Consider the following 16,985-nt stretch of genomic DNA (forward strand, 5'->3'; position numbering starts at 1 on the left):
AATAAAGTTTTCTGGTAAAAACATGGGCAATTATAAAAGCTAGTATTATGGTAACAATTTGTAACTCCACTTTCTGTTTTTTACATGATTTATAAGACTAATGCAATAAGGAAACAATTATTAATCTATGCTTTTGAACACACAATGCATAAAGATGTGATTTTGTGACATCAATAACTGAAACAGGATGAGAACAGAGCTGTACAGGAGCAGAGTTTTTGTATACTACTGAAGTTAAGCTGGTAAATTCAAATTAGAGTGTTATAACTTTAGGATTTTAAATGTAATCCCCATCATAACCACAAAGAAAATAGCTATAGGATATACACAAAGTGAAATGAGAACTTAATTAGGATGTTTCACTACAAAACATTAACTAAACAAAAAAGAAGACAGTCCTGTAGGAAATGAGGGACAAAAAGATATAAGGCATAGAGAGAACAATAGCAAAATGGCAAAAGTAAATCACTCCTTAACAGTTATTATTTAAAATGTAAATGGATTAAAATCTCTGGTCCAAAGACAAAGACTGGCACAATGGATTTTTTAAAAAAAAGATCCAATTATATACTGTCTACAAAAGACTCACTTTAGAGGCAAAGACATAAATAGGTTAAACATGAAAGCATTGAAAAAGATATTCCATGTAAACAGTAACCAAAAGAGAGTGGGGGTAGCTATACTAATAACAGAAAAGAGAGTTTAATTTAAGAAAGGGTTACCAGAGACAAGAAAGAATGTCATATATCAATCAAAGATTTAATACAGCAAGAAGATGTAACAGTTATAATCATTTATGTACCTGATAACAGACCATCAAAATATATGAAGCAAAAAACAACAAAATTGAAAGGAGAAATAAAAAGCTCTACAATAATAGTTGGGGACTTCAATACCTCACTCTCATTAATGGATATAACAACCAGACAGAAGATAAGTAAGGGAATAAAGGACTTAACACAATAAACCAACTAGATCTAACAGACATGTAGAGAGCACTCTATTCAGTGACCACAGCATACACATTCTTCTGGAGTACACATGGGACATTCTCCAGGATATACCATATGTTCAGCCAATCAAGTCTTAATAGATTTAAAAAGATAGATATCATACAAAGTAAATGCTCCAACAATTCCAGGATGAAATTAGAAACCAATAACAGAAGGAAAACTGGAAAATTCACAAATTTGTGGAAACCAAACAACACATTCTTAAACAATGAATGAATTAGAGAAGAAATCACAAGGGAATTAGAAAATACTTACAGATTAATGAAAACAAAAACACAACATACTAAAACTTATGGTATATAGCACAAGCTATGCTTGAAGGGAAATTTATAGCTATAAACACATTTTAAAAGAAAAAAGATCTCAAGTCAACAATCTAACTTTACAATTTAAGGACCTAGAAAAATAGGAACAAACTAAACCCAATGTTAGCAGAAGGAAGGAAATTATAAAGCTTAGAGAAGAGATAAATAAAATAGAGAATATAAAAACAGAGAAAATAAATAAAACCTAAAGGGTCTTCAAAAAGATTAACAAAACTGACAAACCTTTAGCTAGATTGCCAGAGAAAAACAGAGAAGACTCAAAATATTAAAAGTAGAAATCAGAGTGGGAACATTACTAACAATTCTACAGAAATTGAAAGGATTATAAGAATACTGTCTATAGTTGTATGCCAACAGATTCAATAACCTAGATGAAATGGACAAATTCCTAAAAACACAAAACCTACCAAGACTGAATCATGAACAAACAGGAAATCTAAATAGATCTATAACTGGTAAACAGATTGAATTAATAATCAAAAGCCTCCCAACCAAAAAAAAAGTCCTAGACCTGATTGCTTCAATGGTGAATTCTACCATTTAAAGAATTAACACCAATCCTTCTCAAACTTTTCCCAAGTATTGAAGAGGAGGGAACACTTCATAACTCATTCTATGAGGCCAGTATTACCCTGATACCAAAGCCAGACAGCGACACTATAAGAAAAGAAAACTACAGACTAATAACCCTTATGAACTCATGAACATTGATGCAAAAGTCCTCAACAAATGCTAGCAAACCAAATTCAACAGCATATTAAAAGGATTATATACCAGTGGGATTTGTTCCTGGAAGTGCAAGGATGGTTCAAAATATGAAAATCCATCAATGTAATATGCTAGGTTAACAGAATAAAGAAAAAATACATGATTATCTTGATTGATGCAGAGAAAACATTAAACAAAATTTAACACCCTTTCATGACAAAAACACTAACCAAAAAAACTAGACTAGAAGGAAACTGTCTCAACATAATAAAGGTTATATATGAAAAGCACAGAACTAACATTATATTCAATAATGAAAGACTGAAAGCTTTTCCTCTAAGATTAGGAATAAGGCAAGGATGCCTACTCTCACCATTTCTCTTCCATGTAGTACTGCAACTTCTAGCCAGAGCACTTAGGTAAGAGAAAGAAATAGAAGGCATCCAAATTGGAAACGAAGATGATGTGATCTTATATGTAGAAAACTCTAAATATTCCACAAGAAAACTTGTTAAAACTAATTAACAAATTAAGCAAAGTAGCAGGATACAAAATCAACACACACACACAAAAATCAATTGTGTTTATGTATGCTAACAATGAACAATCAAAAAGGAAATTAAGAAAATAACTAATCCTGCCTGCTAACTGAAAGTCCACAACACAGTGACTTAACTTGCCAAACTGGTCTTAGGTAAAGCCAATCCTTTGGGGGTGGACCCATCAGAAGCAGTTCCTCAACTGAGATAGAAAAAACTCTAAACAACACACAACAGTCTCCCCCTCTAGACAAAGGAAGCAACATACCTAGATTGTTTCACAGCCTAAGAACAGAGTACAAGGCGTGCTGTTAGCCAGACTAAAGCTGTGAGAAAAGATCTAACGATAGAGCCAGATGGGAAGGGCTCAGCGGAAAAATATGGGGAGCACAAAAAACCAAACGGAAACCTCGCCCCCAAAGAGAAATACCAGCTCTCCTCCAATTGGCACAAACCAGATTCAGAATACCAACGTGTTACAGAAAGAATTTCAGTTTTGGATTATAAATAAGCTGAATAATATACAAGAAAAAATAGATAACCAACACAAAGAAACCACAAAAAAAATCCAGGATTTGGAAGAAAAATTCACTAAGGAAATAGATGTATTGAAGAAAAACCAAACTGAACTCCTAGAAATGCAGAATTTATTCAGGGAGCTACAAAACACAGTGGAAAGTCTCAAGAACAGGGTAGATCAAACAGAAGAAAGAATCTCAGAGATTGAAGATAACTCTTTCCAATTAAATAAGTCAGTCACAGAGATAGAGCAAAGAAATAAGAAAAAAGATCAGAGTCTTCAAGAAATGTGGGATTATGTGAAGAAGCCTACCATGAGAGTTATCAGCATCCCTGAGGGTGAAGAAGATAATAAGCAAGGGCTGGATAAACTATTTGAAGACATAATAGAAGAAAATTTCCCAGGCCTTGCTAAAACTCTAGATATACAGGTTCAAGAAGCTCAAAGAACCCCTGGGAGATTCATAGCAAATAGGAAAACACCACGCCATGTAGTCATCAGACTAACCAAAGTATCCACTAAAGAGACCCTTCTTCAAGCTGTAAGGAGAAACAAGTAACATACAAAGGGAGGCCCATTAGAATTACGCCAGATTTCTCAACTGAAACTTTACAAGCAAGAAGAAGTTGGGGCCCCATTCTCACTCTTCTGAAACAGAATAATGCCCAGCCTAGAATCTTGTACCCAGCTAAGCTAAGCTTTCTATGTGAAGGAGAAATTAAGACATTCTCAGATAAACAAGGACTGAGGGAATTCACCAAGACCCTCCAAGAAGTACTCAAAAGAGAGTTACACACAGATCGTCACAACAAAGACCCACGAATGTAAAACCACCCAAGAGCTAAAGATCAAATTCCAGCCACCACAATGGCTCAAGAGAGAAAACATAGCAATGAAGTTCTACCCAATAGGATGAACAGAAATCTGTCCCACTTATCAGTTCTCTCACTAAATGTCAGTGGCCTGAATTCCCCACTCAAGAGACAAAAACACAAACCAAGTATCTGCTGTCTTCAGGAAACTCACTTAACCTGCAAAGATGCATTTAGACTGAAAATAAAAGGAAGGAAATTGATATTTCAAGCAAACAGTACCCAAAAGAAAGCTGGTGTGGCAGTTTTAATTTCCAATAACTTAGTCTTTAAACCAACAAAAGTAATAAAAGACAAAGACGGTTACTACATACTGGTGAAAGGTACAATTCAACAAGAAGACATAACCATACTTAATATATATGCACCCAACCTAGGCGCACCCAGATTCATAAAGCAAACCCTACTTGATCTGAACCAAATGATAGACAACAATACTTTAATAGCTGGAGACTTTAACACTGCACTGACAGCACAGGACAGATCCTCCAAGCAGAAAATAAGCAAAGAAATAGTAGACTTAAACAGAATGCTAGAACAAATGGGCCTGACTGACATCTACAGGACATTCTACCCGAAATCCACTGAATATACATTCTTCTCATCAGCTCATGGGACATTCTCTAAGATTGACCATATCCTAGGACATGAAGCATGTCTTAAAAAATTTAAAAAAATAGAAATCGTACCATGCATCTTCTCAGATCACGGTGGAATAAAAGTAATAATGAACCCTAACAGGAACTCTCATTCCTACTCAAAGTCATGGAAGCTAAACAACCTTCTCCTGAATAACTATTTTGTAAAGGAAGAAATCCAGTCAGAAATCAAAACATTCTTTGAATTAAATGACAAAGGAGACAAAACTTATCACAATCTATGGGATGCAGCTAAAGCAGTCCTGAGAGGAAAATTCATTTCCATAAATGCCTATTTCAAAAAGACAGAAAACCTACAAATAGACAACTTAATGAATAGAGTCAAAGAGCTGGAGAAAGAAGAACAGACTGACCCCAAACCCAGCAGAAGGCGAGAAATTATTTAGATCAAATCAGAATTAAATGAAAAGGACAACAAAAATACTATAAGGGAAATTAATAAAACAAAAAGTTGGTTCTTTGAAAAGATAAACAAAATAGACACACCACTGGCTAGACTAACCAAGAGCAGAAAAGAAAAATCTCTAATAACTTCCATCAGGAACATGAAAGGAGAAATCACAACCGATGCCACAGAGATACATGACATCATCTATGAATTTTACCAAAATCTTTATGCACACAAATTGGAAAATGAGGAGGAAATGGACAAATTTTTAGAAACACACAGCCTTCCCAAGCTCAATCAGGAAGAAATAGAATTCTTGAATAGACCAATATCAAGAACTGAAATCGAAACAGCAATAAAAAACCTTCCCAAAAAGAAAAGCCCTGGTCCAGATAGGTTCACACCTGAATTTTACCACACATACAAAGATGAACTGGTGGCCATCCTACATAAACTATTCTCCAATATCGAGAAGGATGGAATTCTCCCCAACACATTTTACCAAGCCAATATAACATTGATACCAAAACCAGGAAAGGATGCAACAAAAAAAGAAAACTACAGACCAATTTCTCTCATGAACATAGATGCAAAAATTCTCAATAAAATCCTAGCAAATTGTATCCAAGTGCTTATTAAAAAAATAGTTCATCACGACCAAGTGGGCTTCATCCCAGAGATGCAGGGGTGGTTCAACATATGTAAATCTATAAATGTAATTCACCACATAAATAGAAGCAAAAATAAAGACCATATGATCCTCTCAATAGATGCAGAAAAAGCATTTGACAAAATTCAACACCCTTTTATGATAAGAACGCTTAACAAAATAGTCATAAACGGGACCTACCTAAAAATGATACAAGCCATATATGACAAACCCACAGCCAACATCATACTGAATGGGGAAAAACTGAAAGCATTCCCACTCAGAACTGGAACCAGACAAGGCTGCCCACTGTCCCCATTACTTTTCAACATAGTATTGGAAGTCCTTGCGAGAGCTATCAGGCAAGAGAGCAGAATCAAGGGTGTACAAATAGGGACAGAAGAGATCAAACTCTCACTCTTCGCTGATGATATGATGTTGTATCTGGAAAACCCCAAGGACTCAACCAAGAGACTCCTGGAATTAATTAATGAATTCAGTAAAGTCTCAGGTTACAAAATCAATACACACAAATCAGAGGCATTCATATATGCCAATAACATTCAATCGGAGAACCAAATAAAGGACTCAATACCCTTCAAAACAGCAACAAAGAAAATAAAATATCTAGGAATATATTTAACTAAAGAGGTAAAGGACCTCTATAGAGAGAACGATGAAACACTAAGGAAGGAAATTGCAGAACACATAAATAGGTGGAAATCCATGCCATGCTCGTGGATTGGAAGAATCAACATTGTTAAAATGTCTATACTACCCATAGTAATCTATAGATTCAATATAATTCCTATTAAATTACCAACATCATTTTTCACAGATTTAGAAAAAATAATTATACACTTTGTGTGGAATCAGAGAAGACCCGTATAGCAAAAGCAATTTTAAGCAATAAAAACAAAATGGAAGGTATTGATTTGCCAGACTTCAAACTATACTACAAAGCTGTGGTTCTTAAAACTGCCTGGTATTGGCAGAAGGGCAGGGACACAGACCAGTGGAACAGAACAGAAAACTCAAATATAAAACCATCCTCATATAACCATCTAATCTTTGACAAAATAGACAAAAACATACTCTGGGGACAAGAATCCCTATTCAATAAATGGTGCTGGGAAAACTGGATAGCCACATGTAGAAGACTGAAACAGGACCCACAGATTTCACCTCTCACAAAAATCAAATCACGGTGGATAACAGATTTAAACCTTAAATGGGAAACGATTAGAATTCTAGAAGAAAATGTAGGAAAGACTCTTACAGACATTGGTCTAGGCAAAGAATTTGTGAAGAAAACCCCTAAGGCAATCACAGCAACAACAAAAATAAATGAATGGGACCTGATTAAATTAAAAAGCTTCTGCACAGCCAAAGAAACAGTCATGAAAATAAACAGACAGCCTACAGAATGGGAAAAAATTTTTGCATACTACACATCACATAAAAGACTGATAACAAGAATCTATTTAGAACTCAGGAAAATCAGCAAGAAAAAATCAAACAATCCTATCAAAAAGTGGGCAAATGACATGAATAGAAATTTTTCAAAAGAAGATATAAGAATGGCTAAAAAACGTATGAAAAAATGCTCAACATCCCTAATCATCAGGGAAATGCAAATCAAAACCACAATGAGATATCACTTAACTCCGGTGAGAATGGCCTTTATCAAAAAATCCCAAAACAACACATGTTGGCGTGGATGCGGAGAGACAGGAACACTCATACACTGCTGGTGGGAATGCAAACTACTGCAACCCCTGTGGAAAGCATTATGGAGATACCTTAAACAGATTCAAGTAGACCTACCATTCGATCCAGCAATCCCATTATTGGGCATATACCCAGAAGAACAAAAGTCATTCTATAACAAAGACACCTGTACCAAATGTTTATAGCAGCACAATTCACAATTGCAAAGATGTGGAAACAACCCAAGTGCCCGTCAATCCATGAATGTATTAGTAAACTGTGGTATATGTATACCATGGGTATTACTCAGCTATAAGAAATAACGATGATACGACATCTCTTTGGTTCTCCTGGAGAAAGTTGGAACCCATTATATTAAGCGAAGTATCCAAAGAATGGAAAAACAAGCATCACATGTACTCACCAGAAAACTGGTTTCCCTGATCATCACCTAAATGCACACTGGGGAAGGATACCAATTGGATATCAGACTGAGACGGGGGTAGGGGGAGGGGATGGATGCATGCCTACATGATGAATGCATTGTGCACCGTCTGGGGAATGGTCATGCTTGAATGTGCTGACTCGGGGAGGTAGGGGGGGAGGGGATGGAGGTATGACTACATGGTGAATGCCAGGCGCACTGTCTGGAGAATGGACACGCCTGAGGCTCTGACTCAGGGGGATGGGCGGGACACGGACAATGTATATAACCTGAGCTTTTGTACCCCCATGAAGAGCTGAAATAAAAAAGAAAAAAAAAAGAAAATAATTCAATTTACAAAAACATCAAAAAGAACAAACTTACGAACTCATACTTAGGAATAAACTTGACCAAGGAGATGAGAGACTTGTATGCTGAAAACTACAAAATGTTGCTAAAAGAAATTAGGGAATAGACAAATAAGTGGAAAAAAGCCGTCCCATGTCCACAGACTGAAAGACTTAGTATTGTTAAGATGTCAGTACTACCCAAAGCTATCTATAGATTTAATACAATCCCAATAAAATCCAAATTGTTTTTTTGCAGAACAGAAAATTCTATTCTAGAATTCATATGGAATTTCAAAGGATCTCAAATGGCCAAAACAATCTTAAAAGAGAACAAAGTTGGAGGACTCAAACGTCCTGACTTCAAAATTTACTACAAAGCTACAGTAATCAAAACAGTGTGATAATGGCATAAAGACAGACACATAGACCAATGGAATAGAATAGAGAGCCCAAAAACAAACCTTCACATGTATTGCCAATGATTTTTACAAGGGTGACAAGATCATTGAATGGGGACACGCTTTCACAACAAATGCTCCTGGGCAAATTGCATATTACATGGTAAAAAAAGAAGATAGAGCCTTACTTAATACAATATACAAAAATTAACTCAAAATGGATCAAAGACATAAATGTAAGAACTAAAACTGTAGAATGCTTAGAGGAAAATTTTGAGGGAAAGCTTCATGATATTGGATTTGGCAGTGATTTCTTAGATATGACACTAAAGGCATAGGCAACAAAAGAAAAAAATAAACAAAATTGGATGTCATGAAAATGAAAAACTTTTGTGCCTCAAAGGCTATGATCAACAAAGTAAAAAGATAACCTACAGAGTGGGAGAAAATATTTGCACATCACATAGCTAATGAAGGATTAAAATGCAGAACATATGAAGAACTCCTAAAACTCAGTAACAAATGCCGAACAACTCCATTCAAAAATGGGCAAAAGAGGACTCTCAGAACTGGTTGCCTCGTGTTCCCTCAGAGGTACTAGCAGCAGCCACACTAGAAGTCCCAGAAGAACTGGGACACTCTGATCTTCTAGCTCTGAGAAGACCACCCCTTCTCTTTTGTTCCTTAAGCCCTAGAAGGGCCAGTAGTTACATTCCGTTGTGTAATCAATTCTTTGACTTAAATTTTCTTTGCTTGAAAAAAAATGGGCAAAAGACTTGAACAGGCATTTCTCCAAGGAATATATACAAATGGCACATAAACAGATGCTCAACCTCACTAAATTTTAGGGAAAGGCAAATCCAAACCACAATGAGATACCACTTCCCTCCCATTAAGATGACTGTTATCAAAAAAAGAAAAAAAAAACAGAAAACAACAAGTGTTGGCAAGGATGTGGAGAAATTGGAGCCCTTTTACGTTGCTGGTGGTAATGTAAAATGGAGCAACTGCTGTGCAAAACAGTGTGGCAACCATGGAAACAACAGAAATGTCATTGACGGATGAATGGATGAATAGAATGTGGTCTACATGTACGGGGGTTACTATTCAGCCTCAAAAAGGAAGGGAATTCCAACACATGCTGCACAACATGGATGAACCTTCACATGCTAAGTGAAATAAGCCAGACACACACAAAACACCAAATATTTTATGATTACACTTATATAAGCTACCTAGAATAGTTAAAATGTGTAGAAACAGAATGTAGAATGGTGGTTGCCAGGGGCTGGGGAAGGAGAGGATGGGGAGTTACTGTTTCATGGATACAGGGTTTCAGGAGAGAAGATGAAAAGTTCTGTGGATGGATGGTGGTGACAGCTGCACAACAATGTGAATGTATTTAATGCCACTGAACTGTACACTTAAAATGGTTAAAATTGTAAATTTATGTTCAGTATATTTTACCACAATTTTTTAAAAGATATAACAGGAGAGGGTAAACAAATGAAAGGACAAGAATGTGTAAACATGTAAAATTCTGCTACTTATTAAGGCAAGGGCAAAAGTGGCTCCGATTTGGTGTTATGGGCCTCCTGCAGCCTTTGAGGGTAGCTTGGTGGGAATAACTTCCAGCAGCGGTCGATAGCTGCTTTCAGAAGCTCCAGCTGCAGGGGTGGAGGAGGGCAGAGGGTTGTCCAGGATGCGGCAGCATGGAAACCCTAGTGAGCCGGGGAGTCCAGTTAGTGAGTCTTTTGGGTGCAGAGCCATGGTTAGCAGCTGGACCAGTGGCCGCCTGTGCTGTGGCTCCAGCCCTGGCAGGTGGTGGGCTCCTATGGGGAGCGCTGGCCTTGGTGGCCTTTCTTCTCCATGGTGGGCACTGTGCTGGGTGCTTCGCATACTCAGTCTTATTGGTTCCTCTCTGTAAGCTGAAGAGGGGGCTTGTTTCCCTCTTCTCAGCACGTGAGGCCATTTGTCAGAGCTCATGGGGTCCTCCAGGAACACCTTTTGCCTCTGTCCCCTTGGCTATCTCTGTCCAGACCGCAAGATGCTGCACTGAGCAGCCACACGCTTTTCTTCTGTAGGTTCAATGGATTTCCATTTTTGCAGATTTTTTTACACCAGCCACTGATGCTGGGGGCTATGGGGACCCCAGCGGAATGGGGGCTGTGAACTGCCACCTGGGAGCTAGAGATGTCATATCTAAATGTGCTTTTGGCCCACTGTGTGGCCCCCATGGTGGCTTTTTTTAAAAATAGAATTAATTGCTACCCTTAAAATCAGAAACTTAAAAGTCAGGGGTCCAGGGGTTCTTACCCTGGAAGGTCTGAGCATGGGGGCAGCCCCGCAGAGCCCAGCAGAGCTGGCTTTCATCACCGAGGCCCGGCCACCCTCTCCCAGCCCTCGCCGGGGAGGAGCAGCAGGGCCCTGGCAGCCTCTTGAGTACGTTTTGCACGGTCAGGGGCAGATGAAAGTTAGCTGTTTCCAGTACCCACATCTCTGTCAAAATTAGGGGAACGCAAACCAGTCTGTCCTCTAGGGCTGCACCTTCCGTATAAGCCAACCACCATCATGACTTGTCCTTGCAGACGCGTTTCCCGGTGCCCCAGAGAGGAGTTAGGCTTAAGCCACTCTGCCCTAGAAACTTTGCCTGTGCCAGAGGCCCAAGCAGGGTGAGCTCTGGGCCTGCAGGGCGGCGGAGAGAGGAAGGATGCCCAGTCAGGCGCTCGCGGGCATCAGTGCAGCCCCGCTGCAGGGTGGCTCGCCGGGGTCCCTCGCCTGTGCCAGCCTGTCTCTCTGGAGACCAATCCCTCACAGCCTGTGCGGCTGTCTCCGGTGTTGCAGGAGCCACAGGACCTCCAGACTTGGGGCCTGCAGACACAAACCCGCGGGGACCCAGATATGCCGGCGGGTGGGGGCTGGGCAGCAGGACTAGGAGCCGTGGGAGGGGAAACCCCGCCAGCAGCTCGTGCCCAGGGCAACGGCGGGCATTGGCTCAGCCACTTCCGGTTTCATGCCCGAGCAAGGCATTTCCAGTGTCTCATCGGTGACCTCGTCCCGGGGCGGCAACACCACAGCCTTGTTCAGGAGCTCCCGGGGTCTGCCATCCCACGTCTCCGCCCGATGACCGAGCTCTCCCCTCAGCTGGAAGGAGGGACACTGAGACAATGCGGCCATCACTGATGCGTTCTCAGCCCCGCGTAGTCTCCACCCGCGTGAGTGACATCGCCCGCGTCCTGTGCGGCCGAGCGCTCGCAGCCACCCTCTCGGCAGCGGCGGCCCCGCCAGCGGGTGCGCGATCGTCCCGCCGTCCCCTCTGTTCTCCGCAACTCCCGGCCGTGTTCGCTGCCGGGAATTGAGACCGAAGCAAATGCCTTTCTTTCCACAGCTTTCCCCACTGAGATTATTTTCTTGGGGCAAAGTTCCGAGGCTTGGATTAGGCTAAACAGACACTAGCAAACATAAAGCTCTTGGCCCATTGAGCGAAATCCTGGTACAATTAGAGGGACTGTGACAGTGCGCCCCCCGCCCAGTGGTGCGTAAGGGGCCACCGAAGCGCGCCTGGCAGCGCTGCTCGCTGCACTAAGTCCTGCTCGTTCACGGGTGTAAAGCAGAAACCCACCGGGACCAGACCGTGCACACGTCCCCTTCTCACACGCTGGGCCACATGCGCCCAGCCAGGCTCTGGAGACACGGCTCGGCGGGCTGAGAACCCATCTGTGCTGTCCCCGCTGCGCCAGCCCCCAGGCCAGGGGCATCACTCGGGCTGTGTTCTCAAAAACACAGACTGGGAAACTCACTGATCATTTAAAGGACTTTCAGGGGAAATTGTAACAATAAATGATTTTCCCAGCATCACTTGCTTTTTAAAAATTTTATTAAAATACACATAACATAAAATTTACCGTCTTAACTATTTTTAAAGTGTGCAATTTAGTGGCATTAAGTACATTCACATTATTGTGCGACCATCACCACCATCCATCTCCAGAAGTTTTTTCATCTTGCAAAACTAAACCTCTGTACCCACTGAACACCAACTCCCCAAGCTCCTACCCTCCCAGCCCCTGGCAACCACCGCTCTGCTTTCTGTCTCTGAGTTGACTGCTTTAGGTCCCTCACACAAGTGGAGTTACAGTATTTATCCTTTTGTGACTAGCTTGTTTCACTCAGCATAAGGTGGTCAAGGTCCATCCACAGGTGCTGTGTGTCAGAACTTCCTTCCTTTTTAAGGCCAAATAGTACCCCACTGTATGGACAGGCCGCATTCTGTTTATCCATTCTGCCATTGATGGGCACTTGGGTTGCTTCATCATTGGCTTTTAAAAATTACTCCTCTTCACAACTTTGCTCTTCCAGGAAAAAAATAAAAATAAAAATCACTCCTGCACATCCAAACAATGAAATATTGTGAGGTGGTTTCCAAAAAAGTGCTCTGCCCTGCCATAGAAAGATCCCCAAATGCATCATTAGTGAAAAGTGCCCAGCAGGGGAAAGTGTGGACAATATGCTACTTTTTTTGACATAAAAACAGAAAAGGGGGAATATATATTTATATTTCCTGTCCTTGCATGAAGAAGCTGTAGAAAGATAGGCCAGAAACTAACGCAAGCACTTACTTACGGGAAGGGCCACACAGGGGTGAGGTTGGGGGCAAGTCACATGGCTGTTTGTGCGCACACAGGAATGTGATGTGCCCACCACCCTTGCACATTCCCGCATCCCCAACTTGGTTGCTCCCTGCTATCCTTCCAGGAGCTACTCCCTGGCTCCTGCCACCTAAGCACCCGTGCCTGTAACAACACCACATCGGCCCCCAGCTCCACTGAGCCTCTGCACGTGGGGTCCCTCTGCCTGGCGTGTCTCTGTGCAGACTCCTTCCTGCCCTCAGTCCTCAGTGCAGACCCTCACGCCCCCAGCCCCTCCCTGTATTCCAGGCAGGCTGGAGCCCCCGCTGGTGGGAGGAGGAGGCTGGGTTGTCCAAGGTGGGTGGAGGGGCAGCAGGGTCCTCTGCGCCCCCAGCTGTCCTCATGCAGAGGCCAAGGGTAGACACCCACCTGGTGCTGTCTGCACCGGCCTGCCTGTAAGGAGGGGCAAGAGGATTGGTGCGGGCAGCCCCCTGGTGGCAGCCCCCACCCTCTCTTGGGGGGTCTCCCAGGAACATCCAGCTACAGGAGTTGTCATTGGCACATCCTTTCTCCTCACTGGCACATCCTCCAGTGGGACAGTCTCTACACAGCTTTTCCTCCCTGCAGTGGCTCCTTAAAGTTGTGCTTTGTCCCCAGTGCCTGGAACAGTGCCAGGAGCTGCTCCGTGCATACATGCATGAATTGATGCCCCTTGGCAACAGCAGGAGGAAACCAGACACTGCAGCATAAGGCCAAGCCCGTTCATTGAGACCCAGGCCTCGGTCCAGCTGGTGACACCGCGGGTGGTTGGAGGTCAGAGGGCCACCAGCAGCCCAGCCTCTCTCTGAGCATCCCTGAGGGTCACAATGGTTCTGCAACCACCACCGCCCCAGCCCCCATGTGAGCTAGTCACTCCAGAGCAGAACTGGATCTGAACACTGTCCCCGCCCCTATGTGCCCAGCACCCCACACCCAGCACCCAGTTCCAGACTAGGCCCTGAGGTGCTTCGGGAGCTTCCCTCTGTCTCTAGAAGTGGCAACACCCTGGCCTCCCTCAGAAAGGCCCTCTGTGGCCCCTCCCACTGTCTGGCAGACCACCCTGCCCTGCAGAGAGGTTCCCAGACTCACCCCTCTCCTGCCATTGTCTTGTCTTCGAGAAAACTAAACTGGGATCTGGGGCAGGCCCAACGCTGCAGGGTGGACAGGTGCCAGGTGTCCAGCAGGAGAGAGCAGAACTTACCAGGCTGCAAGTTTTCTGTCCTTTGGAATCGGGCTCCAGCACCGGCCCTGGGTGTCAGGCCCGGCCGCACCCACCCCACAGCTGGCTGCCCTTCCGCTAAGCATCTGCAGCCCTGAACGGGCGGACAGGAGGCGGTTCTGTGAAATTTTACAGCTTCATCGGCTGAAAACTGACCACTTAGGGAGTGCCACAGAGGTGAAAATAAAGCTGTGGCTGCCCCAGGGCCAGGACTATCCAGGCTACTGTCCACACTGACGCCTGAGCCCTCCCCAGGCTGTAACCCAGTCCCGGCACCTCCCACACCTACACGCCCACAGGACCGCCCTCTGAGGGGCTCCTTCTGACCCCAACATCTGTCTGTCTCTACTCCCAGGGCAGGGTCACTCGGGGCCAGGGGGCAGCCTGGCCCTGCCCTGCCACAGGGCAGCAGGAGTGGTATGAGCAGGGGAGACTCAAGAGTCCCTGGAAGACCCTGTGGTGCGCCCAGGACACTGTGATTGAGAACGTGGGCAAGACACAGTGATGTGAAGGCCTCACCTTTTCAAGGAAGACTGGCCCACAGGGATAAGGGGAAGAGCCTCAGGGAGCAGGTGTGGGCTCCCTGCACATGTGTGTACTCAGTGCCAGCTCACAGAGGACATGCTCTGGCATGTCCTGAAGGAGGTTTGGGTGGAGAAGACACCAAAACAGCTGCAGCTGGCCTTTCTCTGCGCCAGGCACTGACAGCAGCGCCAGGCACTGACAGCAGTGCCCCCAGGCACCAAGAAAGCTGACAAGGGGAATCTGCTGGCGTTCACCAGAGGTCAAGTGTGGCCTGGGGGCAATGCTGCAGGGAAGCAGGGAAGGTGCCACCAAGGAGGAGGCATTTCACCTATGTCTGGAGGGAGGTGGGAGTGAAGATGGTGGGAGAGACTTCTTGTGGGAGGGAACAATATATGCAGTGGCTCAGAGTTGGAGAAGGTGTTTGGAGGAGAGTGCATGGCTGGCACCAAGAACACATCATGATAGCTGGACACAGTGGCGCTCACCTGCAGTCCCAGCTACTTGGGAGGCTGAGGCAGGAGGATCACTTGAGCCCAGGAGTTCAAGGCTATAGTGTGCTATGATGGCGCCTGTGAATTGTCACTGCACCCCAGCCTGGACAACATAGTGAGACCCCCATCTCTTAAAAAGAAGTGTACAACCGGGAATGTTAGGAGGTTAGGCTGGACAGGTTGCCCAGAATGCCAGAAGTCCATAGATCAGCTTCAGGCACAGCAGGATCCAAAGTCTCCAATGCTGTCCTCAGGAGCGTGCCCACTTTCCTGACCCCTCATGGTGCCAAGATGGCCCCATCAGTGTTGGGCTTACATTGTACCAGCTCAGAGACCCCAGGGGGAAGAGATCTTCCAAGTGCCACAGAAGTTCTAGGAGTGTACCTGAGGCCCCCCAGTTTGGATCAGGCCGATCCCTGAACCAGTCTTTACGGCGGCAGCAGCAGCGGGGAATATCCTGATCATTCAGGTGTGTCAAGTCAACCTTTGTGGAGGCAGGGGGGTGGGGAGGAGGCAGACTCCAGAAGGGGCCTGCCCCTAAATGGGAAGCTGAGAAGAGAGAAGAGGTGAGAGAGAGTTGAGGGGCTGTAAGAAGGAGGAGAATGGAGGCTGTGCTGCAAGGTCCCTGGAAACCCTCCCAGGAAATGATCCCTGGACTCAAGCGGGCACAGAAGCTACTGTGGGAGGCAGAGCCCACCCAGTCTGAGCAGGCCCCAGCTCAGGTGTGCCCCCGCCACTCCTTGCCATTACAGGTAGGCATGCCCCAGACACTGAGCGCCTCCAGCATGGTCACTCCAGGCAACCTCAGCCCACTCCCTGCCGAGCCCACAGATGGCGAGCAGGCCAGGCAGCCCCTCCTGGACGGAGCTCCATCCTCAGCCTCCCTGGAAACCCTCATCCAGCACCTGGTACCCACAGCCGACTACTACCCCGAGGTGGGCACAGTGAGACACACGGCTGGGAGTGGCCTTGAGCCTATGGGGAGGGGCAGGCTGGGAGACATGCCCCTCCCTATGCCCTCCTGAGAGTGTGCCCTCTTTCTCATGTGTCCCTCAGAAAGCCTACATCTTCACCTTCCTGTTGAGCTCTCGCCTCTTCATCGAGCCCCAGGAGCTCCTCGCCCGGGTCTGCCACCTGTGCATCGAGCAGCAAGAGTTGGACAAGCCGGTGCTGGACAAGGTGAGAGGCAGGGTAGGCCGAGGGGCTTCTGACTATACCAGCACCCCCCTGCCATGCACTCATGAAGGCAGTGATTGTCCCTGTTTTTCTGACAGGGTGGCTACATAGGGGGGTTCTGACTTGCTGAGATCCAGAGCCAGAAGGGACCCAGCAGGGGCCTTTAACTCCCCTCCAGTTTTCTGATGCCCTATGGGAGCCCTTGAGCTCACATCTAGCCCAGACCCGGTACCGGGAGCCCGGCCAGTAGGACCCTGCGTCTGTGGCCTGGGAGGCCCCCGCAGCCTCCGCTGGGCTTCCTTCCACCAGCACCCCTGTTCCACCTTCCCTTCCCCGTGGGGCCCGCTGAAG

At 44.7% G+C, this 16,985-nt stretch overlaps 1 protein-coding gene across 2 annotated transcripts in view; it reads left to right on the forward strand.

Annotated features, from left to right (window-relative positions):
* Positions 1 to 16,985, forward strand: part of RASGEF1C (RasGEF domain family member 1C) — a 107,455-nt gene that overhangs the window by 57,975 nt on the left and 32,495 nt on the right. The window contains exons 2-3 of one of the 2 annotated variants that reach the window (XM_045527715.1): positions 16,215 to 16,393; positions 16,515 to 16,637. In XM_045527715.1, coding sequence (XP_045383671.1) covers positions 16,217 to 16,393; positions 16,515 to 16,637 — 300 coding nt within the window. In that variant the 5' untranslated portion in view covers positions 16,215 to 16,216. Of the gene's footprint in view, positions 1 to 16,214; positions 16,394 to 16,514; positions 16,638 to 16,985 lie in introns of those variants that run through there. The other variant, XM_045527716.1, reaches the window with a different exon arrangement.

Source organism: Lemur catta, chromosome 16 (assembly GCF_020740605.2).
Source record: "Lemur catta isolate mLemCat1 chromosome 16, mLemCat1.pri, whole genome shotgun sequence".
NCBI lineage: Eukaryota > Metazoa > Chordata > Mammalia > Primates > Lemuridae > Lemur > Lemur catta.